General features: G+C 44.9%; 2 protein-coding genes across 2 annotated transcripts in view; one reads left to right on the top strand and one right to left on the bottom strand.

Annotated features, from left to right (window-relative positions):
* Window positions 1-9,127, top strand: part of OSBPL11 (oxysterol binding protein like 11) — a 162,555-nt gene extending 153,428 nt beyond the window's left edge. Inside the window, exons 12-13 of the mRNA XM_060261422.1 lie at window positions 5,637-5,790; window positions 7,424-9,127. Of these exons, the coding sequence (XP_060117405.1) occupies window positions 5,637-5,790; window positions 7,424-7,501 (232 nt within the window). The 3' untranslated portion in view covers window positions 7,502-9,127. The remainder of the gene's footprint in view (window positions 1-5,636; window positions 5,791-7,423) is intronic.
* Window positions 9,128-10,384: 1,257 nt separating this feature from the next.
* Window positions 10,385-27,468, bottom strand: part of LOC132589730 (TGF-beta receptor type-2-like) — a 37,574-nt gene continuing 20,490 nt past the window's right edge. Inside the window, exons 6-7 of the mRNA XM_060262454.1 lie at window positions 21,354-21,481; window positions 10,385-10,844 (exon numbers count right to left, since the gene is read on the bottom strand). Coding sequence (XP_060118437.1) covers window positions 10,650-10,844; window positions 21,354-21,481 — 323 coding nt within the window. The 3' untranslated portion in view covers window positions 10,385-10,649. The remainder of the gene's footprint in view (window positions 10,845-21,353; window positions 21,482-27,468) is intronic.

Here is a 27,468-nt window from a genome sequence, read left to right as displayed (position 1 = left end):
CGTTAATATCCCAATGAGGAGAGTGCTACTCCTCAGCCAAGGAAGCTGCACCTGCTGAGACCCCAAGCTTTTCTATCCAGAGCAACCTTCTAACCAATGAGATGAGCAATTGCCTCAGTTACCTAGAAGGTATGTGAGTATCCTGCAGTGAGAGGAGCCCAGCATCTGATGACTGAAACCCTATGTGTGACTGTAGTAGGAGGTCACTGGTGACCTAGAACCTAAAATATCTGAAGAAGGGGGGGTGCAGTCCCCCCCATAAGAGGAACCCAACACCTGATTACTGTAAGACACTCAGCTTTGCTGTAGCAGAGGGATGGGGGGAGAAGCTGGGGTGCCTGGAGGGGGAAACCTCTAAAGTTGAGAGCTGCCCTGGGTGGAAAGCATTTCAGGTTGAAAGCTGACACAGGTTAGGAGGAGACAGGGGTCCTGAATGTTTCCTCCCTGAGGTCCAGAGGGGGGAAGCCCAGCAGAGGGAGGTTGACTTTGATAAAGAACATCCACCATGACTGGATCCAGTTTTGAGTGGTGGGGGCTAATGATGTCCCCCAGGTGGAAAAGCACACCTGCTCACTCTGGACACTGGTGGGGGGCAGGACAGGAGGTTCAGGCCACACAGGAAGGGTTGGGTGAGATGGCGACCTTGCATGACCAGCACTGCAAGGGATTGGATTCAAGGGGTTGGGCGAGGTACTCCTGCAACATAACCTCTGCCACGTCCTCCACCAGGGCAACCGACCTCCCAGAAGACCTGCCTCCTGTTCCAGTGCTGTTGATCCAGCCTGCAGATCACGGGGATGGCTTGTCCCAGCTTGACTGTATAGGAGCACAGGACATTGGTTTCAGGACACAAACCATTTGGGATTGGGTCACCCAAAAGTTCAAGCTTATGCTCAGTTCCTCTCCCCTATGCAGGATGGGCACAGACAAGGTGATGTCCTGCACTGAGCCTTCTGCTCCACCAAATCCGCAATCATGTAGGTGGAGTTCCAGCGGGTGGGCATGTTCACTAGGAAGATGTGTTTGGGCCCCTCCGCCTCATACCCCTTGCACAACCAGCGGGCAGACCTGATTCTGCAGGAGAAGTGTGCAAGCAAGTGTCTGCAGGTCTCCAGGAAGGAGCTCATGTCCACTGTGGCATTGTCCCAGGTAGTTGATGCTGCTGCTCCACAGCCCAAGAGTATCCCTCACCACCAGGTACAGGGTGTGCAACATACAGACCATGCTATTGAGGTCAACATCCTTCACCCTTGCCAGCATGTTGGCACCTGTGTCTATGACTATGCAGCCATGGACTATGTCACCCATGGGCACCCACTCCCACAGGCTAGCGCGGATCCTGGCAGCGATGTTCCTCGCTGTGTGGTCCTTGTCTATAACCTGCGTATGCAGCAGAACCACATTGTAGCCCAGCAGTAGGACTCTCCTCCTCCTCCTCTTCCCAGGTCCCTGGTGTTGCCCTGGCAGTCCAGAGATTTTCCGGTTGCCACCAGTGGACTGTGAAAAATAGGAAGCCATGGTGCTGGCGGCTCCACAGATCTGCTGTGAAGTGCATGGTCCACCCTCATGCTCCAGACAACTGTCTTGACTAGCCCCACCACAGAATGGTGCAAGGAGGGCACGACTCACCTGCCAAGGATCCTCCATAAGGGGGTGAAATACCATGGGGCAAGACAGTGCAGCAGCTGGCGTGAATTCACATTCTCCACAGACAGAGGTTGTCCCTCCATCTCCCCGATGAGGTGAGTGACTGCCTCCTGGGCCTTCCCCTTAGTCCTTTTGCTTGCCAGTGCCAGCAGCCCCATGGAAATGACCTCCTGGAGGGTGGCCTGCCTGGATGCTCCACTCCCAGCACCCTCAGCATATTCAGCACAAGTCTTTTTCCTTGGGGCAGATTCCCACACCCCTTCTTGCGGCTGAGAAGACTCCCCCCCCCCGCCACTCGTTCCTTTGGAGGCAGGAGACTTGGGTTGTGTCTCTGTAGGTGCCTGCAGTGGGCAGTGGATGATAAATGCTTGAAGTCTGAGCCCCTCTGCACCTGGATGTTACAGACTTGGCACTGGAGTTGTTGGGTAGGGTGCAGCTCCTTGAGATGTGGAGGCCTTGGCTGTTTCCCCACCCCCCATTACCACCCTCAGATTCCACTTCCTCCTACAAGAGCTTCAACAGTTGCTGTTCTGGTAGTGCCAACAGCTCTTCTGCCTCCAACTCCATCCCTGACACCCCATTACAGCTGCACGCTGGTGGGTTGGCAAGATGGGCTTGTTCCACAGGGACAGGTGCCTGTGTGATGGGGTTGGGGGAGATGTCTTCCCTCCATGTTGAGCACCCTTGTTCCCCACTCTCAGCCTCATGGTGCAGAGGGGTGCTGTTGAAAGTTAGGCGGGAGAATGGGTCCTTAGCCAAGGAACCCATTGGTTTGCTCCTCTGCCTGGATGTAACAGAGAGACAGGTTGTGGCTCAGAGCCCTGAGACTACCAGACACCTTCCCAGCTGGGAGAAGTGCTCACAAATCCCATCCAGGGGTAAGTGTGTGAGAGAAACCCACTGGCTTTGCATATCTGCCCAGCTGTAGCAGAGAGACAGGGTGTGGCTCAGAGCCCTGAGACTACCAGACACTTTCCCAGCTGGGATAGGTGCTTAAAAATCCCACTTGGGGTGTGTGAGTCCTCACCAGAGCCAGATTAACAATTAGGCCAAATAGGCACTGGCCTATGGGCCCCCATGCCTTTGGGGGCCCCGGACTGGCTTTTCCTGCTGTTCCCCTCTCCCCCCCACTTGCAGCCCTCCCAGCTTGCACAAGCAGCCAGTAACTGAGCCTGTCTTTGCCCAACTTGCCTGATGCAGCTGCTGCTGGCGTCGTTGCCAAGTTTGCCTCTCTCTGTCTCTCCCATGCAGCTTAGTAAAAGGGGCTTTTAAGAAGGTGCCTGTGTCAGGCAATCTAACTCTTCCTCAAATAAAATGCTTAGCTTAAGCGCTGCCATATTGAACCACTGTTACTAACCATGAGAAAGACCTTGCATATCAAAGTAGAATGTCGTAGATTGTTGCCAGTGCTTGATGTGAACCTCTCTCTCCCCCCTGATACTAACAAAAGCGAGAATCCCCCTTTGAAGATAAAGTGCCTCCAGGGACGAGCCTCTTGGCCATCTCCGGAAGACCAACCTTAGGAATAAGATAAGAGAGAGGGACCGTGTGAACCTTCACACCTCAGCTCAGCAATGTTTAGAATTGTGGCTTTTGTTTAGAAATCTTTGATGTAGCCCTCTTAAGTATGCGTTGCACTGTTACACTGTATCAGTCCCAATTTCTTTGTTCTAGTGCATGTGGAGTATCAAATAAAGCCTAACTTTGTATCAATTCAAGGTCTGGTTGCTTTGAAACCTTATTGCCTGACAGCCTGCAGCAGGGACTGTGGGTGGCGGGGCAGGCACTCTGAGATAATTTGCAAGGAGGCCCCCAAGATTTTGACTGCCTTGGGGCCTCCACTGGGTTTAATCTGGCACTGGTCCTCAGGCGAGGAACCCACTCACTGGCTTTGGCTCTGTACCTGGCTGTAACGGAGACGGCTGCCTCAGAGCCCTGATGCACCACACTGTTCCAGTTTCCTCTCTCTCTTTGTCTGTGGTCTTTTTCTTCCATTCCTGCCTTTCTTGCTGCCTGCTGCAAAATGAAAGCACCTGGGTGTGTCTGGGGTTTTATATCCCTTCTGCTCCCCTAGAACAGAGCTGCCGATCTGTCAAGTCCCCCATTCTTCCATCCAGTTTGGTTTATAACTGTTGTGTGATTACTCATGTGTGTTGTGTCTACAGAAGAATGTGAAGTGTCGAAGTTATAAACCTCCCCTGCCTTTTCTCAGGTTCCTTATCAGCTATCCAGAGTTCTGTAGAATTGCTTTGTAGAACTTCTGTAGTGAGCTGTGGATGTTATTGTAACCTTGTAACCTTTAGGTTTGAAATGTTTGGGTGAACTTGGGCCAGTCACAAGTTCTTTCAGAACTCTCTCAGCCCAATTTACCTTACAAAGAGTCTGTTTTGGGGAGAGGAAGGAAATGTGATTGTTCGCCACTTTTAGACTCCTTAAGCTAGAGAAAAGTGGGGAATCCAAAGTTTAAAATTGGTTTACAGACTGGTGTAGAGGGAATCCAGTTAGGATTAATTATGGTTATTAGTGTATACCTTATGTCGTTTTATCTGCACCAGACCACAGAGTCTAATGAAGTTTTCAAATGAAGTGAAAAAATATCCGGAAGGGAGTGCACAGAAGCTTTCCAACTACATACATGTCTTTTACACATATACATTTTTCTCCCCCCCCCCCAATTCTTTCATCTCAGATAATATTAGGGGTATTCTCTTTCACTGGCAGAACTGAAGATATTGGCTGCAACTGGAAATAGTCCACTAGATCAGTGTGTGTCAGTCAAGTTTCTCTGAAGCTAGTTTAGCTCATGGCTGGCTGATGCTGATTTGCTTTCCCACAGTCCTGGTTCATTACTGTTTGGGAACTCTCCACTATAATTTATACCGGGGTGGCCAAACTGGCTTAGGAGCCACGTGGCGTTTTCACACATATTGTGGGGAAGGTGGATTATAAATAGAATTTATTGTTGTTGCTGCTGCAAAGTAAATATATTAAAACTTTATTTGTATCATCTGTACAGAAACCAGAATTTGGGAGTTAGTACAGGTTATGTCATGATCTTGGAGCAAAATGTTATTTTAAGTACAGCCCTATTTGCATTTCTCTGGTTTTGTTAATGTTGGTATTAGGTTTGTACATGAATTATTTTGCTCATGCTTATACTTTTATGGTCCACTTGGGGTATGGGTATGATTGTAGTAAATTTTGCCAAACATTTCCAGCTGTTGAGTGTAGGATTCCTGTGCATCTGTTAGGGAAATGGCTTTAAAACTTTCCATATATGGGACCATCTTTTAACCTACAGGTGGGAACATGGGATTCATTGACGTAAAAGCCCATGACCAGATGACATGTGACATCCAGAGTAGTGTGGCAAGAAGATGGGGAGGCCAGAGTTATGCTGTCACCAGTGGCAAGGATAGGACTATAGATCCAGAGAGCTGTGTACAGAAAACACAAAACCCAAAAATGTCCCATAGTGCGGGATGGCCAAAGGAATCATCTCCATCACTGACTGATCTTACATTGCTGCTGTTCTGTTTTTCTCAGTGTGCATGTTAAGAGAGGTCGGACTTGTGGCATCCTTGCTCTCTACATATGCGCTAATGTCAGGTCTTTCCAAAAAGCAGCAAAGAAAAAGAAATGGCTGCTCTTTAGGGGCTTGTGACCCAGCAGGAGCATCTGCAACCCATCCGGGGGTCCTCCTGACCACATTGTTATGGCACACTTGTATGGATGCCTAAATGTTTCAGAACTGAATTGAGGTAACATGCATATTCAGTTGGGTGGCAATTTAATTAAACTAAGTGAAAGTTGTTCAGTATTAGACAAGGAGAGAATGGGATTCTGGGACCTGACACTTCCTGGTGCCTTTCGGTTCCCCTTTTTTGCTTCTTAGATAAGATAGCACTTGTAAACTAATTGCAAGGATTGGCCTTATGTGGCCTGCCAAGAGAGCTTGAAAAATCAGTTGTGCTTTTTTTAATTCACAGAAAATTGTGGCAACATGTGACAGAGTCCTTGAAGGAAGGGGACATCGATAAGGCGACAGAACATAAGAAAGCATTGGAGGAACAGCAGAGGAATGAAGAGAGACACCGAGCTGAGACAGGAATACCGTGGCATACCAAGCACTTTCAAAAAGAGGTAGGTAGCTAAACACCAGCGTGACCCTTTGAATGCAGACGTTGTCCCTGAGGGTGGTTCCTGTGCTGTTTACCCTCATGCAGCATCGTTCTCTTCAGCAGAAATGTCAGCTGCCCTGGCGGGGAGGGCGGGATATAAATAAAAAAGTATTATTATTAAAATGCTATCTTAAAAATTTTGTTTTCTCTTTCTGCTCTCTGTGGATAGAAGGAAATTGTCTCCTGCTGAAACTGTTTTCTCTGTTACATTCTTAATGCCCCTTCCCTAAATTGTCGGAATAGCTCACAAACCCTTTCTGGTTAGTTTCCCTCTGAAATGGCTTGACTGTGTAGGTTTTGCTTTTAGATTTCAGTTATGGGTGGAATTAAGTAAATCCTCTACTTGAAGTATCTGCAGGGTTGCCGATCCCCAGGTGGGGGCAGGGGATCCCCCGGTTTGGAGGCCCTCCCCCCGCTTCAGGGTCATCAGAAAGTGGGGGGAGGGGAGGGAAATGTCTGCTGGGAACTCTATTATTCCCTATGGAGATTTATTCCCATAGAAAATCATGGAGAATTGATCTGTGGGTATTTGGGGCTCTGGGGGGGGCTGTTTTTTGGGGTAGAGGCACCAAATTTTCAGTATAGCGTGCAGTACCTCTCCCCAAAATACCCCCCAGGTTTCAAAAAGATTGAACCAGGGGGTCCAATACTATGAGCCCCAAAAGAAGGTGCCCCTATCCTTCATTATTTCCTATGGAAGGAAGGCACTGAAAAGGTGTGCCGTCCCTTTAAATGTGATGGCCAGAACTCCCTTTGGAGTTCAATGATGCTTGCCACGTCCTTGATCTTGGCTCCACCCCTAGTCTCCTGGCTCCACCCCCAAAGTCCCCAGATATTTCTTGAATTGGACTTGGCAACCCTGTGAGAAAAGCCACCAGGTGGCAATGAGGAAAACTCAGAAGCTTGGTGGGCAGTTACTTGGCTCAGCTTCATGGAAGACAGAAAGAGGTAGTGGCTGTTTTTCATATCTTGATGTACCCTGTAGCACATCTTGGAAAATAATCTTCCAAGCAAGACTAAGTATATAAACTATATCTGGGAGATAAGACGGAAGTTCAGAATGTATTGACTTTAATCAGGTTAAATAAGGGCCTGCAAGATGGAGCTGTTTCCAGGCCTTCGGTTGAGGCAGCGGACATCCTTATTTTTATTTGCTTGGCCTCCCTTGCCTGTCATGGTGCTATATCATTTTACCTTAATTTATTATTTCATCTCTGGGCCAACTGCTGTACTGATATATAGAATGCGCCCAATGGAAACCACTGCCTGTGATATATGTGTTATTTGTTTTATTGTATTTTACGGTTTTAGCCTGTAGTTTATAATTGTTTTAACTTTTACTGTTATCCGCCCTGAGCCCGCTTGCAGGAAAGGGCGGAATATAAATTAACAAACATAAATAAATAAAAATAAATAATAAACAATTTGCTTCTTCAAAAGCTCTGGTATTCCAGTGTGTGCTGGCTCTGGACTGCATTACTGTTTGAGCAAATGCTGTTTTCAGCTTCAGAGCTGTTTTTAAGGCACTTAGCAACCACTAATCAATTTATATAGAAAATAATGATTTAACTAACTCATTCTCTATTGAATCGCAGGGAGATGGCTGGGTTTATTATAACCCTCTTTGGAAAAGAATGCCTGCTGTACCAAATCAACCCGTGGACACAAATTAGAAGGCATTTCTTCAAAATGATTCTTCTTTCTTGTCTAATTCCTACAACTTCCAACATGCTGTATTTCCCCAGGAGTCCTTAGGGATTCTTATACAATTGCACAAATTAAGTAAGCATAAAAGAAATAAAACTGCTAGGGCACTTTAAAGCTGCAGAAAATCAAAAGGTAGAAATAAAGAGAACCTTGCCAGCTGTGTGCTTCTTTTTCACCAGAACTTTTAATATGGCTCTAAAGACTTTATCTTATCTATTGTGTTCTTTCTAAGCACACCCTCCTGCAAAGCTGCCTAAGATCTTAAAAAAAAAGACATTCTCCTGTAAGCAGGAGCATTCAGAGTGGCTATGCTGTTTTGCCCAGATTAATTTTCCTCTGGAGAATACCTGAACAGTTTTCAGAGTCTCTGTTTCAGTCTCTGCCCACTTCTGAACTTCATTGCCCATATAAAGAGAAACCACCTTTTGCTGCTCTGAATCCACACTGAAAAACTTGAAGAGGAGACTTTTCAGAAGCTGAACTTGGAATCAGTGTTACGAACCATCTGGATCAGGACTTCAAAAAATTACTCATCAGTGGGAATGCATCTGTGTCTATGGGAGAATGAATGATTCATGTCAACTGCCTTTTAAAAACTTTCTTGGATAGATTAGAATTGCAACTGTGGGATTTAGAGAAACTTGAGTTGACTCAAGTTGGCAGGGGGTTAGGGAATACATTTTTTTTTAAAAAAACCACCTTAACACCAGGTTATTTCTTTCCTCAAAGACTGCTCTTAGTGGCTTCGTGTTGGAAATGCCATGAAGATGTTCTGTCTCATTTAAGACGAAGGCCTAGACTTAAATAATGCAACCTTTTAAAAAACTTGTATTCGTTTCCTTTAACCTTCTTCCCTCTTAACCCCTTCCCCTTGGATCGTCTTTTTGAAACAGAGAGTCAGTGTTAGACGGTCCAGGCAAGTGATTTAAATGGTCTTGTCTTTATGTTCAAAGTCATGCATTTGTGGATGCCCAGTGATTAGACTGTCACTTTTGATTTCTCTATAATTCCTGACAAGTCTTGTGTTTTTGCTATGGGACTGCATACATAACCAATTGCAATCTGATATCAGGAAACAATGTTCAGGTAAAAATATCCTTTGTTTTTTATTATACTGATATTTTATTGAAGTCTAAGAATTGCTGGCAATTAAGAATAGTACTGATAATGGCTTTCATTATTGTTACTGCAGTCTACCTTAATTTTTCTAAGAGCGGTGCCTTACTCTGTTTCTTCTGATGTAGTCTTCCAATCATTGTATATACCATTATTTGTCACCCTCTGGCCCTTGTCAACCGTGGGGCCTCTCCTGATCATGAAAAATTATGAACTCTGTGTGTGCTGGTCAAGTGGAGCCCCCCCCCCTTCTGTATTAAGGGTAAAGAATTTCAGAATGCATTGAAAAGTCTAAATAACCATATTCATTCCCCACAAAATCTGGGAATCATACAGAAAAAGAAACGGGGGGGGGGGGGGGTATGCATACCTGTTGAGATTTCCTTGTACATTTTTTGCTGTGAAATGCACTGAATTCTGAGTTTACGATTCCATGTGTGAGAAGGGGGGGAGGGGAATAAAATTACCAACATGAATTATTTGTTTTGTCTCTTTTCATAGTAATGAGTTGAATGATGCTGACTGCAAGATACCCCATCAGATTGTAGCATCTGACTTTCCTGGCCAGGATTTGGTGGCTTTTAAAGAATACTGAAATTCACTGCTCATCTCACTTTATTTTTTAAAACTGCATATTGTACTCACGGCTGCGTAGAATTTAAAACCAAATTGTTGACACTCTTTGTCAGTTTGTCCAGTGGTATAGAGCAGGGGGGTGGCCAAACTGCGGCTCGGGAGCCACATGTGGCTCTTTCACACATATCGTGTGGCTCTCCAAGCCCCCACTGCCCCATCAGCTGGCCTGGAGAAGGCATTTGTCTCTTTACAACACTTCTCCAGGCCAAGTCAGTGGCTTGGAGAATACATTTAAAGTTAAAGTTGCTTTCTTTCTACCTCCCTCCCCATCTTTCCTTCCTGTCTTGCAGCTCTCAAACATCTAACGTTCATGCCTTGTGGCTCTCAGATATCTGATGTTTATTCTTTGTGGCTTTTATGCTAAGCAAGTTTGGCCACCCCTGGTATAGAGAGTGAATTTTCTATAAACTTACAGCGCTTTTGTCTAACAGTGGAGTCATTCAAAAGCATATGAGTCTATCTCCTAATGGGACTTAACAGGCAGGGGAAACAGGCATTTCAGTCATGTAATGCCTTGCTACAGAAGCCAAACTTCAAAAAGAATATGTGTTTGGTATCCTTATATAATTTCTTAGAAAGTGTGCTTAAAGGTTGCACTCTGGATTCTGGCCCAGTGTTCTGGATACACTTTAAAATCTGTTACAGAGAGATCATCAGTGAGTAGCTTTATAGGTAAACATGATGGGGGAAGGGGGAAGGCCCCCGATTCCTGACGAGAAGCACATGTACTTCTTTATTATCATTCCATGCTTAGTATCAGCTTTAGATACTGGTAGAGTTTTCAGGTAAGGGTCAGCTTAAGGGACAAAAGAGCTATCATTGTCAGATATGGATGAAAGGGAGAAAATATCCTGCTGAATGGACAAGAAGATTGCCAAAACACTTCATTCATCAGATGACAGGCCTATGCTTGGTCATGGTTTCGTGAGAAGTTTGAGTTGTGTGACCAAATTGTTTGGAAACACTGTAAGTCTATAGCAATAGAAACTTTAATTTTAAAAAGGTGGTAGCTGCTGTCACTTTCTTCTAGGCTTTTGCTCAAGTGCTTTCTGCCTCTCCTCTTCTGTAGCCCAGTAGAATTAGCATTAGAGGAAAAATAACTTTTAAAAATGTCTAATTGTTAACAATCATTTTTTGAAAGAAAGCAAATGTGTATTTTACATTAAAAATTATAAAAAGATTTACATCCTTACGTTGTGCATAAAAATAATACAGTGGCTCTGCCTAGGAAATACAAAGGCCTTGAGTTCTGTTTTATTCTAATGGGGGTATTTGTTATATTTTTGCAGAGTGGCATGTCCTTGAGTACTTCTGTCCTGCACGTATCTATTTCTTCCATCACTGCATGTTCCTGGCACTGTTTTAATGCTCCTCTCCTGGGCAGCCCAGTTTGCTTGCCTCATTGTCTGTGTTGTGGTGGCGGTTGTTGTTGAGGATGTCATCACAGTCCATCTGCGCCATCAGGTTAAAACGTTCTGCCACGCAGTGGGCTGTGAGTCGGGCTTCGGGGTCATGATCCCAGCATTCTATGATGGTGTCACTTAGGAAATGCATTCCCTGAAACAAGCACGAGAGATTAGCAACATGAAGGTAGGACAAGAAAAAAAATGAATGTCAGAAAAGGGAAATTTTAGGATTATAGAATCATAGAGTTGGAAGGGACCTCCAGGGTCATCTAGTCCAACACCCTGCACAATGCAGGAAACCTACAATTACCTACCCCAAATTCACAGGATCTTCATCGCTGTCAGATGGCCATCTAGCCTCTGTTTAAAAACCTCCAAGGAAGGAGAGTCCACCACCTCCCAAGGAAGCCTGTTCCAATGAGGAATCGCTCTAACGGTCAAGAAGTTCTTCCTAATGTTGAGCCGGAAACTCTTTTGATTTAATTTCAACCCATTGGTTCTGGTCCTACCTTCCGGGGCCACAGAAAACAATTCCACACCATCCTCTATAGGACAGCCCTTCAAGTACTTGAAGATGGTGATCATATCACCTCTCAGCCGCCTCCTCTCCAGGCTAAACATTCCAAGCTCCTTCAACCTTTCCTCATAGGACTTGGTCTCCAGACCCCTCACCATCTTTGTTGCCCTCCTCTGGACCTGTTCCAGCTTGTCTATATCCTTCTTAAAATGTGGTGCCCAAAACTGAACACAATACTCCAGGTGAGGTCTTAACAGAGCAGAGTAAAGCGATACCATCACATCACGTGATTGGGACACTATACTTCTGTTGATACAGCCCAAAATTGCATTTGCCTTTTTAGCCACTGCATCACACTGTTGACTTATGTTCAGCGTATGATCCACTAAGACCCCTAGATCCTTTTCGCACATACTACTGCTAAGACAAGTGGCTCCCATCCTATAACTATGCATGGGATTTTTCCTACTGAAATTCAGAACTTTACATTTATCCCTGTTAAAATTCATTTTATTTGTTTTAGCCCAGTTTTCCAGCCTGTCAAGGTCATGCTGTATCCTGTTTCTGTCTTCTACTTTATCTGCAACCCCTCCCAATTTAGTATCATCGGCAAATTTAATAAGCATTCCCTCTATTCCTTCATCCAAATCATTGATAAAGATGTTGAACAAAACAGGTCCCAGGACAGTTCCCTGAGGCACTCCACTTGTCACTCCTCTCCAAGAGAATGAGGAACCATTCACAAGCACTCTTTGGGTGTGATCTGTCAACCAGTTACAGATCCACCTAACGGTAACAGGATCCAAACCACATTTTACCAACTTGTCAACAAGGATAGTATGTGGAACCTTATCAAAAGCCTTTGAAATCAAGATAAATGTCGTCTACAGCATTCCCCTGATCTGGCAAGGTAGTCACTTTCTCAAAAAAAGAGATCAGGTTAGTGTGACATGTTCTTGAGAAACCCATGCTGGCTCTTAATAATCACATCCATTCTTTCTAAATGTTCCAGGACCGACTGTTTGATGATTTGTTCTAAAACTTTTCCAGGTATAGACGTCAAGCTGACGGGTCGGTAGTTACCCGGATCCTCTTTTTTCCCTTTCTTGAAGATAGGGACAACATTCGCCTGCCTCCAATCTTCTGGCACCTCTCCTGTTCTCCAGGAATTCTCAAAAATAATAGCCAGAGGCTCAGAAATTACATCCACAGGCTCTTTTAGAACCCTTGGATGCAGTTCATCTGGCCCTGAGGACTTAGTTTCATTTAAAGAAACTAGGTGTTTATGTACTACCCCTATGCTGATCCTAGGTTGGAACTTCATACCCTCCTTATATGTTCTGTTTTTGCCATGTTGAGCGCCGTTTCCCTCAGAAGAGAAGACTGAGGAAAAGTAGGAATTGAGCAGTTCCGCCCTCTCTTCATTACTCATTACGATTTCACTTTCCTGCCCTCGCAATGGGCCTACCATGTCTTTGCTCTTTTTCTTACTCTGAACATAAGAAAAGAACCCTTTTTTGTTTTTTGCATCTTTGGCCAGCCTAAGCTCATACTGAGCTTTAGCTTTCCTAACTTTTTCTCTACAAGCCCTGGTGATTTTTTATATATTCATCCTTGGTTATAAGGTCTTCCTTCCAATTCCTAAAGTTTTTTTTATTATTTCGTAAGTCTTTAGAGAGCTGTTTATGGAGGCAACTCGGCTTCTTCAGGCTTTTTCCATTTTTTCTTTTCATAGGAATCGTCTGTGATTGCGCTTTCAGTATTTTGCTTTTAAGAAACTCCCACCCCTCCTGAACCCCCTTATTCCAAAGTATTTCTGACCATGGGATTTTACCCAGCATAGTTCTAAGTTTGCCTTTCTGAAGTCCAACCTATAAGTCTGGCTACATATAGCTTTTCCGTTCCCTAAGACTGTAATTTCCAAAATCACATGGTCACTACTGCCCAGGATGCCCACTATTTCCACTTCTTCAATAAATTCTTTGTTGGTGAGAATTAAATCCAAGATAGCAGATCCCCTTGTTTCCTTCCTCACTTTCTGGAAAAGGAAGTTGTCAGCAAGACAAGTCAGGAATCTATTTGACTTTTCATTTTTAGCGGAGTTGGACTTCCAACAGATGTCCGGGTAATTGAAATCTCCCATGATCACTGTATCCCTTCTCTTGGAAAACTTTGCAATCTGTAGGAGTATCTCATCCAAGTCCTCTGCCTGGCTTGGTGGTCTATTGCAGACCCCCACAACAATATCACTGTTTTTTCTTACTCCTTTTATTTTTACCCAGAAACTCTCAACTGAGCTGTCATGCTCAGATTCACATATTTCCTCACAAGTATATACCTCCTTCAGAAATACTGCTACGCCTCCGCCCTTTCTCATTTGTCTGTCCCTTTTAAATAAGTTGTACCATTGAATCCTAATATTCCAGTTGTGAGTGTCATCCCACCAAGTTTCAGTAAGGCCTATTATGTCATAGTCTCCTTCTCGTTTTAGGACTTCCAGTTCCTCCTGTTTGTTTCCCAAACTCTGTGCATTAGTGTAGACATTGGAATCCACGTTTTGCATCCCGAGGGTTTAGTTTTCATACAAACCTGCAAGTTCACATCACCTAGTGTATGCACCACTCTCTGCAAATTTTTAATGTTCATATCCCCAGTTTCTGGCATCTTACGAGGCTTTGAAATTGTCTCGCTCCCCCATGCAATTTAGTTTAAAGCCCTCCTTATTAGGTTAGCAAGGCTGTTACCAAACACCCTTTCCCCTACCACCGTAAGGTGCAAACCATCTCCTGATGGAAACTACGATCTCGAAAGCGTAAGGCATGGTCTAGAAATCCGAATCTTTCCTGATGACACCATCGACGTAGCCAGTCATTTGTTTGAAGTATTCTTCTTTCTCATCCTAAGCCACGGCCTTCAACAGGAAGAACTGACGAGAACACAGCCTATGTACCCAGCCCCTTCACCTTCTGACCCAGAGCCACATAGTCTTTTCTAATACATTCAGGGCTATGACGGGCAGTATAATTCTTTCCCATGTGGATCAGCAAGAAAGGATAGTAATCCGTGGGCTTGATAAGTCTTCCAATCCTTTCTGTCACATGCTGGATGTGTGCACCCAGCAGACCTCTTAGGATAACAAGTCCGGTTGGCACACTTTGATGCTGTCATAAGCTTAACTATGGGTTGTGGCTGTTATTGCCCAGATGTAAGCTAATTAACTTTTAACATGTTCAAAATAGATTTCCTCCCATTGTGAGGTTTCCTTTTGAGTTGTTAAGATGCACTATGAACTACTACTTATATTATGAATGACTACCTATATATTTCTTTGAAAAATTCATACTCCAGAATTCCTGCTGAGAAGCAGGTGGCTGGTCAGCTTTCAATATGTGCAGAAGCATTAAACTATGAAAACAACAAATTTAAAATTAAAACTACCTCAAACATAAACTATCCTCACAATTGCACCAACCTGCTTCTCTAGAGGGAGAGGTGGGTCAAGGAGTACTTCTAATCTTTTTACATATCTGCCAAGTGACTGCAACTGTGTCCTCAACAAAGGTCAGTCGAAACAACACGTAGAACTATGAAAATTGGGGCAGGGGGAGGAGTTAAATGCTAACCTCTTTCAGTAACTCATTCCAACTTTATTCTTTCAGATACGTGGGTCTTGGGTTATGAAGGGCTTGGAAGATAAGCATGATTGATGTCATATGACAAAATCCATCCGCTCCATGTGATAAATTCAGTCAACAGAGAGATTACCATATTTTTACATATTGAAATTTCTGTATGTAAGGGTAGCTTGCATAGTGTACATTACAGCATGGGCGAAGCCTGGAGGCTTGTTTGGGCACAGGCTGTAACTGAAAGCACTCCTTGCACCAGCAAAATCCTGCTCTAGAAGCAGAGCTGGGTCAAGGAGCCCTTCTCTCAGTAAGTACTAAACTTACCCAAGATTGGCAGAGGGAGCGTGATTTATCAGAAAACAATAGACGTTAACTACATTTTCTAAAATAGTAGTAGCAAAGATGTGTTTGACTGCAAAAAAGGAATGGGTCTACAGCTTAGGAGTGGCTTCAATCTGACCATAGTTATGAATAGGGAGGGACGGTGGCTCAGTGGTAGAACATCTGCTTGGGAAGCAGAAGGTCCCAGGTTCAATCCCCGGCATTTCCAAAAAAGGGTCCAGGCAAATAGGTGTGAAAAACCTCAGCTTGAGACCCTGGAGAGCTGGTGCCAGTCTGAGAAGACAATACTGACTTTGATGGACCGAGGGTCTGATTCAGTAGAAGGAAGCTTCATATGTTAGGGGAGGGACGGTGGCTCAGTGCTAGAGCATCTGCTTGGGAAGCAGAAGGTCCCAGGTTCAATCCCCGGCATCTCCAAAAAAGGGTCCAGGCAAATAGGTGTGAAAAACCTCAGCTTGAGACCCTGGAGAGCCGCTGCCAGTCTGAGAAGACAATACTGACTTTGATGGACCAGGGGTCTGAGTCAGTAGAAGGCAGCTTCATATGTTAGGGGAGGGACGGTGGCTCAGTGGCAGAGCATCTGCTTGGGAAGCAGAAGGTCCCAGGTTCAATCCCTGGCATCTCCAAAAAAGGGTCCAGGCAAATAGGTGTGAAAAACCTCAGCTTGAGACCCTGGAGAGCCGCTGCCAGTCTGAGAAGACAATACTGACTTTGATGGACCAGGGGTCTGAGTCAGTAGAAGGCAGCTTCATATGTTAGGGGAGGGACGGTGGCTCAGTGGCAGAGCATCTGCTTGGGAAGCAGAAGGTCCCAGGTTCAATCCCTGGCATCTCCAAAAAAGGGTCCAGGCAAATAGGTGTGAAAAAACTCAGCTTGAGACCCTGGAGAGCTGCTGCCAGTCTGAGTAGACAATACTGAGTTTGATGGACCGAGGGTCTGATTCAGTAGAAGGCAGCTTCATATGTTCATATGAATAGCTAGTAAAAATGATGTAAAGTACCTTTCACCAGACTTCAGTCAATGTGCCAGTTATGCTGTCTGTGGCAAACATGCTTGCTTGACCCACAAGCACTGTTTCATTAGGCCCCCTGAAGCATCAAAGTGCCCAGTGAGGATCCTGAGACTCTGGCCGGCAACACACCACTCTCCAGCTTGCCTGGCTCTTAGAGGGGTTGCTTTCACTATTCCTTAAGAATGCTGCCACCAACTGGTCGTTCTAGAAATTACCTACTGAAATGGTCAATACTCCGGCCAATGGCAAACCACCCCATAAAAAGTCTACCGTGAAAATGTTGTGAAAGCAATGTCACTCCAGAGTCAGAAGCGACTGGTGCTTGCACAGGGTCTACCTTTACCTTTTTAACCTAGCTTTTCCCAAGTTGCCCTTCTAAGGTTCCATCTAGTTCCTGTGTCTCCCACTATTCAAGGTCTGGTCACCACAGGAACAGCTTGCTGCACTTGTACACTCCTGGAGAAATAGCCGTTTAGCAACTGACCACCTCCATTTCCCTGGAACCCATTTTAAATAGCATGGTCCAATGGCAGAGTTCTACTTAGTACCAATAATAATAATAATAATAATAAACTTTTATTTGTATCCCGCCCTCCCCGCCGAAGCAGGCTCAGGGCGGCTAACAAGACATGGTATAACCATGATTTGCATAAAACAATTTTAAAATACAGTTAATAAATACATTTAAAAGACGGTTACATAAAAAGTTAAAACTACAAATAAATTAAGGTGCTATGTTCAATAGATGTATTCCGATGGCTAGATATCGCTTTCAGGGCTCTTTATATGCTTGCAGAAAGAGGGTGGTTTTGCAAGCCCTGCGGAACTGATTAAAGTCCCGCAGGGCTCGCACTTCCTCCAGTAGCTGATTCCACCAGTGGGGGGCCATTATGGAGAAGGCCTGCTCCCTCGTTACTTTCAGTTTGGCCTCCTTTGGTCCAGGGATCCTTAAAAGGCTTTGGGAGCTGGATCTTAGTGCGCTCTGGGGAACAACTACCAGCAGGATTTGTTTTTAAAATATCCACACACATGCTGTCTGCACTAGACGATACTGAGCAGGGAATACAGGGAAATATGTAAACACGTGATTGTCTGTGCCCTGGCTGATCTTGTTCTAAGGCAGATTGTTTAGTTTAGAAATTAGAGTTGACAAAAAAACACCCCACTACCTTGAAGTCTTAGACAAAGGACAGTTTCACTTGGCAATGGTGGCCATCAAGACAGAGCTCAGATGTGAGAGCTCCTTCTTCCAGATGGAGTCAGCCAAAATGGACCTTCTCCCTCTGTGCCAAGGGATTTTATCATCTCTGTTTACCCATCCCTTGTGGGTCAAACAATCCTTTAACTGAGGTTTTCAGGAAGATAAAATTTACTCTTTCAAACCCCCAACTTCAGGGTCTCAGATTCGAACTAAAGTGTAAGCTGGCCATTTCATAGTCTCTGGCCAGAATGGCCATTAGCATTTCCAACATTTTGATTGTTGGTACTTGCAGGGGAGACAGGTTAGCAGGAATGCACAGCTACACAGTTCCGACTGACAGTGTCAGGGATGTGGCCTAATATGCAAATGAGTTCATGCTGGGCTTTTTCTATGAAGAATGCCCTATGCAAAACAATGGTGATGTCAGGGAGTGTGGCCTAATATGCAAATGAGTTCCTGCTGGGCTTTTTCTACAAAAAAAAGCCCTAGGTACTTGGGCCTGCTTGGGAGCATTTGACTTCTCCCCTCCTGCCTCAAACCCCAAATAAAAAGGTCTTTCTTCACATCATCTTTTTAAAAGGAATGACTTTGCTTCAGTCATTCATGCTTTGGTAACATTCATCTTAGATTGCTGTAGTATATTATGTGTTTTAAAGAGATACTGTAGTGTATTATTAAAAAACCTTCAGAAATTTCACCTGGTTTGGAATAAACTGACCTGATTAACTAGGCACCACTGCACTGAATATACTTTAGTTGGTTCTTCATTATCTGCTCTGTTACCACAGCTAAAAAGTGCTGGGTTTACACTATATAAACTGGATTTAACCTGTGTAAAATCCTAAATGTTCTTGGACTAAGGTTAACTGAAGAATTACTTATCCTGTATAAAATTGCCTATTAACTGAATTAATTATCTGAGTCCTTTACCGTTTTCGCACACAGCTTACCTCACAGTCGCAATCCTGTTCCCTCCACAGCGTCTGTCGGATTTCCTACCACCTGCGCTGGAGTTACAGGAAGTGCCGCAGCTTTTGCATAGCAAACGTAAACTGGGTTTTAACGGTTTACGTTTGCTACGCAAAAGCTGCGGCACTTCCTGTAACTTTGGCGCAGATGGTGGGAAATCCGACCAGACGCTGCGGAGGGAACAGGATTGTGACTGTGAGGTAAGCTGTGTGCGAAAACGGTCCTTGTTTGTGGTGTCCCTGCTTTCATGAAAATGGGTATCTTTTTGCTGGGGGTTTGGGGTGGGAAGGATAGACCCTTCTCTGGTGGCATCCTGTTCCATGGCCCTGTTTGGTGTAGTGGTTGAGAGCACAGACTCTCATCTGGGGGAACCAGGTTTGATTCCCAACTCCTCCACATGCAGCTGCTAAGTAACCGTGGGCAAATCACAATTCTCTCAGAGCTGTTTTCTCAAGAATAGTTATCTCAGAGGTCTCTCAACCTGTCCTACCTTACAGGGTGTCTGTTGTGGGGGAGGGAAGGAGATTGTAAGCCGTTCTGAGACTCAGCGTGAAAGGTGGGGTAGAAATCCAATATCCTTTCCTCCTCCACCACCTTGCCTAGATTGGGTTTATTAACTCACATTCAACCAGTCACCAACTTAAGACAACTGTCTAGTACATCTACTGCTGCTTTCTGGGAAAGATGAAAAATACTTGAGCTTTTTCATTTGAATATGGATAACATTATGGTACCCACTTATATCTCCTTAAAACACTTCATCCTTACTCCTAGGTAATGCTATCCAGTGGCCATGCTGGAGGGCGAAATTAAACCCTGCTTCATAGTACAAGTTCCATGTAACAGAGCACTCCAACACCACCTTCTGGAATCTGGACCAAGCAGGCATAGACACACCAGACCAAGGTACTATTAACTCCTATCCTGGACAGGAGGCTCAAAAGATACTGTGGTTGATGGCATCAAAAGTTACAGCATTCATTCTTTTCCCCCTAAATTCAAGAAGGCTTGGTTTTAGTACTTCAAACTGCAGGTGCTGGACAGCACTTAAATTAACAAACCCTGTTGGCCAATTTACAGTTGTTTTAAATATCTGAAGCGTAACTGGCTATCAGCAGCCTGCAACACTTTTATTAACTAAAGGTGGAGCAAACTGCATTAATTGACAAATACTTAATGTAGCTGTGTCTCCAACTGCTGTTTGCTCTCAGGGAAACTAAAATAAGCTTCTCTTTAAGATCTATCTGACTATCCTGAAAAGTGTAGTTTTCTTTTGATTCATACTTTTGAATCTGACCATGCAAATAGAAAATTAATATCTCAGGGCTCAGACAAACACTTACGGTAGAGCCTTTTTCCTTGATCTGCTAACTTTTTAATTTCTAAGACTTCTTTTAACCTGGGGCAGCAGTCCCCTATTAGCATCCATTCTACCACCTTGTTCAACCTTCATTCTGCTGCACGTGTCTATCCCTTGCATGGATTAGGCTAGATTTGTCCAATTTACATGGAGTCATCCTGACAAGCAGCCCTGCTGAAGCCATATACCGTATTTTTCGGTCCATTAGACGCAGGTGCCTGGCTGGGAGACAAGCGGCGAGATCGCTCCCTCCGCCCCCACCGCAAACCCAGCACTTCGCAGGGAGCAATCTCGCCGCTTGTCTCCCAGCCAGGCACGCAGGCACCGGCGTGCTTCCCCCGCGCCTGCGTGCCTGGCTGGGAGACAAGCGGCGAGATCGCTCCCTGCGAAGTGCTGGGTTTGCGATGGGGGCAGAGGGAGTGATCTCGCCACTTGTTTCCCAACCAGGCACGCAGGCGCGGGGGAAGCATGCCGCCCCCTCCACAGCCGGCGCTCGTGAAGCGCTGGGTTTGCGGAGGGGGCGGGTGCTTCCTCCGTGCCTGTCTGCCTGGCTTCAGCTGATGCTTACAGCAAGCGCCAGGATCACTCCCTCCGCCCTCCGATCCCAGCGCTTGCTTTAAGCATCAGCTGAAGCCAGGCAGACAGGCACAGAGGAAGCACCTGCCCTCTCCGCAAACCCAGCGCTTCGCAAGCGCCGGCTGTGGAGGGGGCGGCGTGCTTTCTCCGTGCCTGCCTGCCTGGCTTCAGCTCTGATGCTTAAAGCAAGCACTGGGATCGGAGGGCGGAGGGAGCGATCCTGGCGCTTGCTGTAAGCGTCAGAGCTGGAGCCAGGCAGGCAGGCACGGGGGAAGTGCCAGGATCAGAGGCAGAGGCAGTGGATCCCCCCCCCGGAGGAAGGTACGTGCCTTTGCTCCATAAGACGCACACACTTCCCCCCCCCCACTTTTTTTTTTGGGGGGGGTGCGTCTTATGGTGCGAAAAATATGGTATTTCCTTCTCTTCCAGCTTTTGATTCTCTTAAGCACAGTGCTTTAACTTGCTGGGTTATATCACTGTATTTTCTATTAGAAGTGGCTGTCCCAGTGTGAGTCACAAAACCAGCAAAACCTGGCCACCCACTAATAAAGTGGGTGACTCTATGACTCCCTAGGCATCCAGAAAACTACGACTTTGTAAACAAACAAAGGTGAGGCCTGAATATGAACCTAGAGGCACAAAATGTTTTCTTTAAAGAAACAGGGGGAATAATTGATCAACTCAACTTCTGAGAGCTCCTTGTATCCTGAAGGAGGGATATAAAATTTGTAGAAAGGGGATGATAGTGTGTAGTACTTGGTGTTGTCAGAAAGTACACTGAATTTAAAAAAGTGAAACTTTTTAGCATAATTTTGCAGACAATTATAATGGAAAGAAATTTCAAGTAAAGTTATAGCATTATCTGCTTAATGGCTCCCCTGGGTAACAGATCCTGGAGACCAGTGATACTGGGCAGCTGCTCTCCTTATACCTTGCTTGAGAACTTTGTAGAGGTATCGGGCTCACCACAATTCACAGTGCTTTATCTTCAACACAGAATTTTGTAACACGGAAGGCAGATGTTCTTTGTTTTGCGAATTGCTTTATAGCTCACCTGGTGTATCAACCAATTACTTGGTATCTCTGGCCGTCCACGTCCATGCAGTACTATGTCTCTCATAACTTCCATACACAGTTGTTCTTGAACTTTTGACCCAAATGGAAGCTCATGATTCTTGACTTCTACAAGTAATCAGCGAGAATGTTCATCAGAAGTGGAGTCATCTATATATATGTGCATGCTGCAGCAATAGCAAGTGTCTTCACAGAAGGAGAATAAATTGCATACCCTCATAAGAACATAAGAAAAGCCATGTTGGATGAAGCCAATGGCCTATCCAGTCCAACACTCAGTGTCACACAGTGGCCAAAACCCAGATGCCATCAGGAAATCCACCAGCAAGATGAGAACTCCAGAAGCCCTCCCACTGTTTCCCCTCAAGCACCTAGAATACAGAGCATCACTGCTCCAGACATAGTATTCCATCTATACATTTTGGCTAATTGTCACTGATGGACCTCTACTACAAATGTTTATCCAGTCCCCTCTTGAAGCTGTCTGTGCTTGTAGCCACCACTTCCTGTGGCAGTGAATTCCATGTATTAATGACTCTTTGGGCAAAGAAGTACTTCCTTGTATCTGTTCTAAGCCTACTGCTCAGCAATTTCATTGAGTGTCCTTGAGTTTTTGTGTTGTGAGAAAGGGAGAAAAGTACTACTTTCTCCACCTTCTCTGATCCATGCATAATCATGTCATCCCTCAACCATTTCTTCAAGCTAAAAAGCCTCATCAACCTTTCTTCATAGGGAAGGTGTTCCATCCCTATAATAATTTTATTTCCCCTTTTTCTGCACCTTTTCTAATCCTATATCTTTTTAAAGATGTGGTGACCAGAACTGTACACAGGATTCCAGATGAGGCTGGCCATGGATTTATATAGTGGCTGATTTGTTTTCAGCCCCCTTCCTAGTACACTCCAGCATAGGACTGGCCTTTTTATTGTGGTCAGACACGAAGTCAACATCTTCAGGGAGCTTTCTACCATGACTCCAAGATCTCACTCCTGGTAAGTTACTGCCAGTTAGAATTTTTTACTCCAATGTGCATTACTTTGCACTTGCCCACATTGAACCTCATTTGCCACATTGACATCCACTCACCCAACCTCAGCTCCCTCTGGAATGCCTCAGTGTCTTCCCTGGTTCTCACCACCCTGAACAATTTGGTGTCATCTTCACAGGGCCGGCACTAAGGGATCTGCTGCTAAACCTACCCCCCCCCCAGCTCCTTTTGGGGAGGGGGACATCCTAAAAGTGACATCATCGTAAGGGGGATCAGAGAGTGGCGGGCGGTGCACAAGAGTGCTGCCACACCGCCGCTTTCCCCCTGCACTACACTCTTTGGAGGCTTCCTTGGAATCCTCCAAAGAGCGTAATTTTTAAAAGGCGACTGGCCGCTTTTGGGTTGAAAGCGGCTGAGCGGCTCCTTCATGGAAAGGCACCTCTTGGCTGCTTTCAACCCGAAGGCAGCTGCCCAGTGCGTTGTTTCTGCTTGCTGAGGGGCCAGAAGATTTCTCCAACCCCTCAGGAAGCAGAAACAACACGCCCCTGAAGAGCGGGCACCCTAGACAGCTTCTGAATGTTGCCTAATGGACACGCTGCCTCTCCGTGGTTGGTTTTTTGTTTCTAATGTATTTGAATAAATTTTTATTGTTAGTCTTTGTTATGGATTCTTTTTGCCTGTCTGATCACCGGCTTGCATTTTATCCACCACTGCCTGTGCTCCCTTTTATTTACCTCACTCAGTCTAGCTTTCCACCACTTAAAGGACTACATCTTACCTTTTATTGCTTTTATTACTTTGTTCATTAACCATGCAGGCCTTTTTGTATACCTCTTTTTGCCTTTCCTAACCAGTGGTATTGTCAGGTTTAACTAGGTGTCAGCTTCAATAAACTTTCAGATAGGTTAATCGATAAATGCTTTTTTAAAACTGAAGATCAAGGCTTTGCATTGCCAGCTCTTGTAAGGACTAACGGGCATGTCTCTACTTTTATATGCAAGCAATTAATGGCTAATGCTGAGCGCCAATCTACCCCGCCAGAATATCCCCGCTCAAAAGGCCATTCAAACTTTCCCCCATCCACATGTCTCCCAGCAAACTATTTCCAGTTCCTTCAACGCCAGCCGGCCTATAGGAGAAATCTTGGCAGAGAATGCAGTTACCATGCCAACCTGATAAGCACCCTAGCTGCAAAAGCAACATTTGTGTGTGAAGCTAGGGAGGCTGAGTTCCCCCCTCCACCCCCTTTAACTATGTATGCATAAATTATAGAAAGAAAGTGATACAGTGTTGGAGCAACGAGGATCCAAATCATAGGTGAGCTTATCTAAGACAAAATAATCCCACAATTTCAGCCACCATGCCTGTCTCGAAGGAGGAGTTTGTTGCTTCCAAACCAGTGCAATTGCGAATTTAGCTGCTACGAACATGTGTGAAACTAGTTCTTCTGTGTGGTCAGGAGCGCGTGAGGCGCCTACAAGGTTCAGAAGAGCGTACTCTGGCGTGAATGGTGGAGAGTATGAGGTGAGGGCATGCACTTCTTGGTAAATTAGCCTCCAAAAGCTTTGTATGACGGGGCAGAGCCACCAGGAGTGGAAAAATGTGCCTTTCTGGCCGCAGTTCTTAAAACAAAGAGGTGAAGTAGAGGAAGAGTGTTGGGAAGGCTCCTCCCAAACTGCTTCCCTAGACTTTATGTGCAAATGGCGTCCCTTTATTGATAAAGTCAAAGGACAGCAGGAACCCTAATGACTCATACCATGCTGTTTTGATGTCATGTCAACTAATGCTGTAATTAGCCTTTAATAGCTTGTATGTTTCCATTTCCCTATTCTATATTGGTACATGCTACACATCTGTTGATGTCTCATCACTATTGTACCTTGAACTTTATATTAATAAAGCTTTTCAAAAAAATTTTAAAAAAAGAAAAAAAATACAGTGTTGGAATATCTACATGCAGCTGAAAACAGAAGATGTTCTTACAACCCTGGAACTAGACAAATATGGCAGGAGCAGTTTCCTGACAAGTATATATTTTATCTAAGCTTCCAGTATTATAATTTTAAATCAAAGGTGTCAAATCCACAGCCCACAGGCCACGTCCACCGCTTCCCGGACGCCAGTCCGTCCTCGTAACCTTCCTCCTTCCTGTATCTTGCATCGTAGCTCTTTTGACCAGTCTCTCCTATTTCCTGCTTTGCGGAGGAAAGAAGGCCTTTCCTTGATTGGCTGAGGACTCCTCCCCTCCCCCTCCTCTGGGGAGTGAGGAGGAGGAAAAGAGGTGGGGGTTACAGTCTCCAGTGGCAGCAGGCCAACGATGTTTTATTCCAGGTACAAGTTTTTGTATAACTGCACACTTCTTCAGAGAGCGGGAGGGGGGGGGGAGGGAAAGAGCCAGAGAGAAAAATAGAGTACAGTGTTTAAGACTAAGAAAGTTTTATTCCTGGTATAAGCTTTGATGTGCCTACACACTTCTTCAGAGAGACGGGGTGGGGGAAGAGCCATAGAGAGCAAGCCATAGAGAGAAAGAAACCCTCCCCCCCTTTTCCATTTCTTACAGAAGAGGGAGGGAGAAACCTAACAGCTAGCATTCTTTATTAGGGGAAGGGAACAAGGATCCAGCAGCACCTTAAAGACTAACAAAATTTGTGAAAGTGCATGAGCTTTCATGAGTCACTGCTCACTTCTTCAGATAGAGCTGGAATGTAAGCCTATCTGTCCTTCTATCTTGGAGAGTGGAGTGAATTCAGATGCCGAATAATAATAGTACGCATTGGTAATGAGACAGGAAAACTAGCTCTCAGTTCAGTCCAGGAGGATGCGTTGTCTTGAGTTTCATTAACAATTGCAATTCAGCAGTCTCTCTAATCTCCCATTGAAACTCCTTTGTAAAAGAACTACCACACTTAGATCAGAAACGGAGGTCGTTTTCGCACTTACCTTATTCCGGAGCGACATCCCTCTTCACCGCGCAGTGTCTGCGCGGATTTCACATTACTTGCTCCGCAGAACCCGGAAGTCCCGCGGCTTTTGTGTCGCAAATGTAAACCGCCAAAAACCAGTTTACATTTGCGACGCAAAAGCCGCGGGACTTCCGGGTTCTGCGGAGCAAGTAGTGCGAAATCCGTGCAGACGCTGCGCAGTGAAGAGGGACGTTGCTCCGGAATAAGGTAAGTGCGAAAATGACCTGAGTGTCCTGGAAGGTTAAATGTTCCCTCACTGGTTTGTTTGGGTTTTTTTTTTTTTAACTTTTTAAACTTTATTTCAGGTTTAGTATGACAAAATGGTAAGAAATGATAGTAAATTAAATATAGCTGCATTCAATCAGAATATTTAACATTAAGTAAAAGAAAATTTAACATAAAAAGATACAGTAACTAAAAATACAGTTCACCAGTGCTAATTGATAATACAAACTCAAGTAAACTCAAATAGGACATTACTTCAGTTCCAAAATATAGCATTTTTGATACATTTTGTTTTTAGTAATAACCTCTTTCAAAATAAGATAATTGACTATAGGAAACCAAATTGCTATTAAACTTGACTCTTGAACCTCTGACAAAAAGGAGGTTGTATAGGATGAAATGTTAAACATAATAAAACTTTCCCATAATTCAAGGTTTCCCACCCCCCCACCCCAATGGCCTGGTTATTTTTATACTGTTTCTTCCTGGCCCACTAAAATTTGGGGGTGGAGCAAGGAAATAGGAAATGATGGCTCCCCACCTGGCAGGGATACTGCAAAGGCAGGTGATCCGCCTCTCCCCCTCCATTTAAACACTGCGCCGGGGTGTTTAAATGGGGAGGGAAGCCCAGGAGCTGCCTCCCCCCCCATTTAAACACCCTGCTGGGGCGTTTAAATGGGGGGGGAAAGCTCCTCCCCTTGCCATCTCCCTGCCTTGCGGGGAAACTGCAAAGGCATGCGATTTGCCTCCCCCCACATTTAAACACCTTGTTGAGTGTTTAAATGGGGAGGGGAGCCCGGGAGCTGCCTTTGCCATCTCCCTGCAACCCGTTATTGAGAGGTCTGTGACTCAGGGCCAGGTTGCAACCCTGCAAATGGGGAAAACTGCTGTAATTTATTATGCCCTTCAGTAAGATTGGGATTCAATTTGTCTATCCAACAAGATGCAGCTGAGATGAGACTATGGACTGTACTGGTTTTTTGTTTATTATGCATAGGGTCAGACCATTTCCCAAAAAAAAGAATATTTCAGGGAGTATAGGTAGGTCTATGTCTGTAATTTGTTTAATTTCTTGAGAGCCAAAATTGTTTTTTGGGGGTACATCATGCGGAATACTGGCCTGGATGAAGCACAAGCTGGAATTAAGATTGCTGGGAAAAACATCAACAACCTCAGATATGCAAATGACACCACTCTAATGACAGAAAGTGAGGAGGACCTAAGAACTTCTTGTTGAGGGTGAAAGAGGAGAGCACAAAAGTAGGCTTGAAACTCAACATAAAAAAAACTAAGATCATGGCATCCGGCCCCATCACACCTTGCCAAATAGAAGGGGAAGACATGGAAGTAGTGTCAGACTTCACATTCCTGGGATCCAAGATCACTGCAGATGGTGACTGTAGCCATGAAATTAAAAGATGTTTTCTCCTTGGGAGGACAGCTATGGCAAACCTGGGCAGTATAATAAAAAGCAGAGATATCACCCTGCCAACAAAAGTCTGTATAGTCAAAGCAATGGTATTCCCAGTAGTAATGTATGGCTGTAAGAGTTGGACCATAAGGAAGGCTGAGCACAGAAGAATAGATGCTTTCAAGTTGTGGTGCTAGAGAAGACTCTTTAGGTTCCCTTGGACTGCAAGAAGATCACATCAGTCAGTCCTAAGGGAAAACAACCCAGACTGTTCCCTGGAAGGTCAGATGCTGAAGCTCAAATACTTTGGCCACCAAATGAGGAGGGAGCACTCTGGAGATGATCCTGATGCTGAGTTAAGACAGAAGGCAAAAGAAGAAGGGGACGGCAAAAGATGAGATGGTTGGACAGCGTTACTGATGTGACTAACATGAATTTGAGCAGACTTTAGAGGATTGTGGAAGACAGGAGGGCCTGGCGTGACTTTGTCCATGGGGTTTCAAAGAGT

Source organism: Heteronotia binoei, chromosome 21 (assembly GCF_032191835.1).
Source record: "Heteronotia binoei isolate CCM8104 ecotype False Entrance Well chromosome 21, APGP_CSIRO_Hbin_v1, whole genome shotgun sequence".
Classification (NCBI taxonomy): domain Eukaryota; kingdom Metazoa; phylum Chordata; class Lepidosauria; order Squamata; family Gekkonidae; genus Heteronotia; species Heteronotia binoei.
This window is presented reverse-complemented; position numbering and strand designations above follow the sequence as displayed.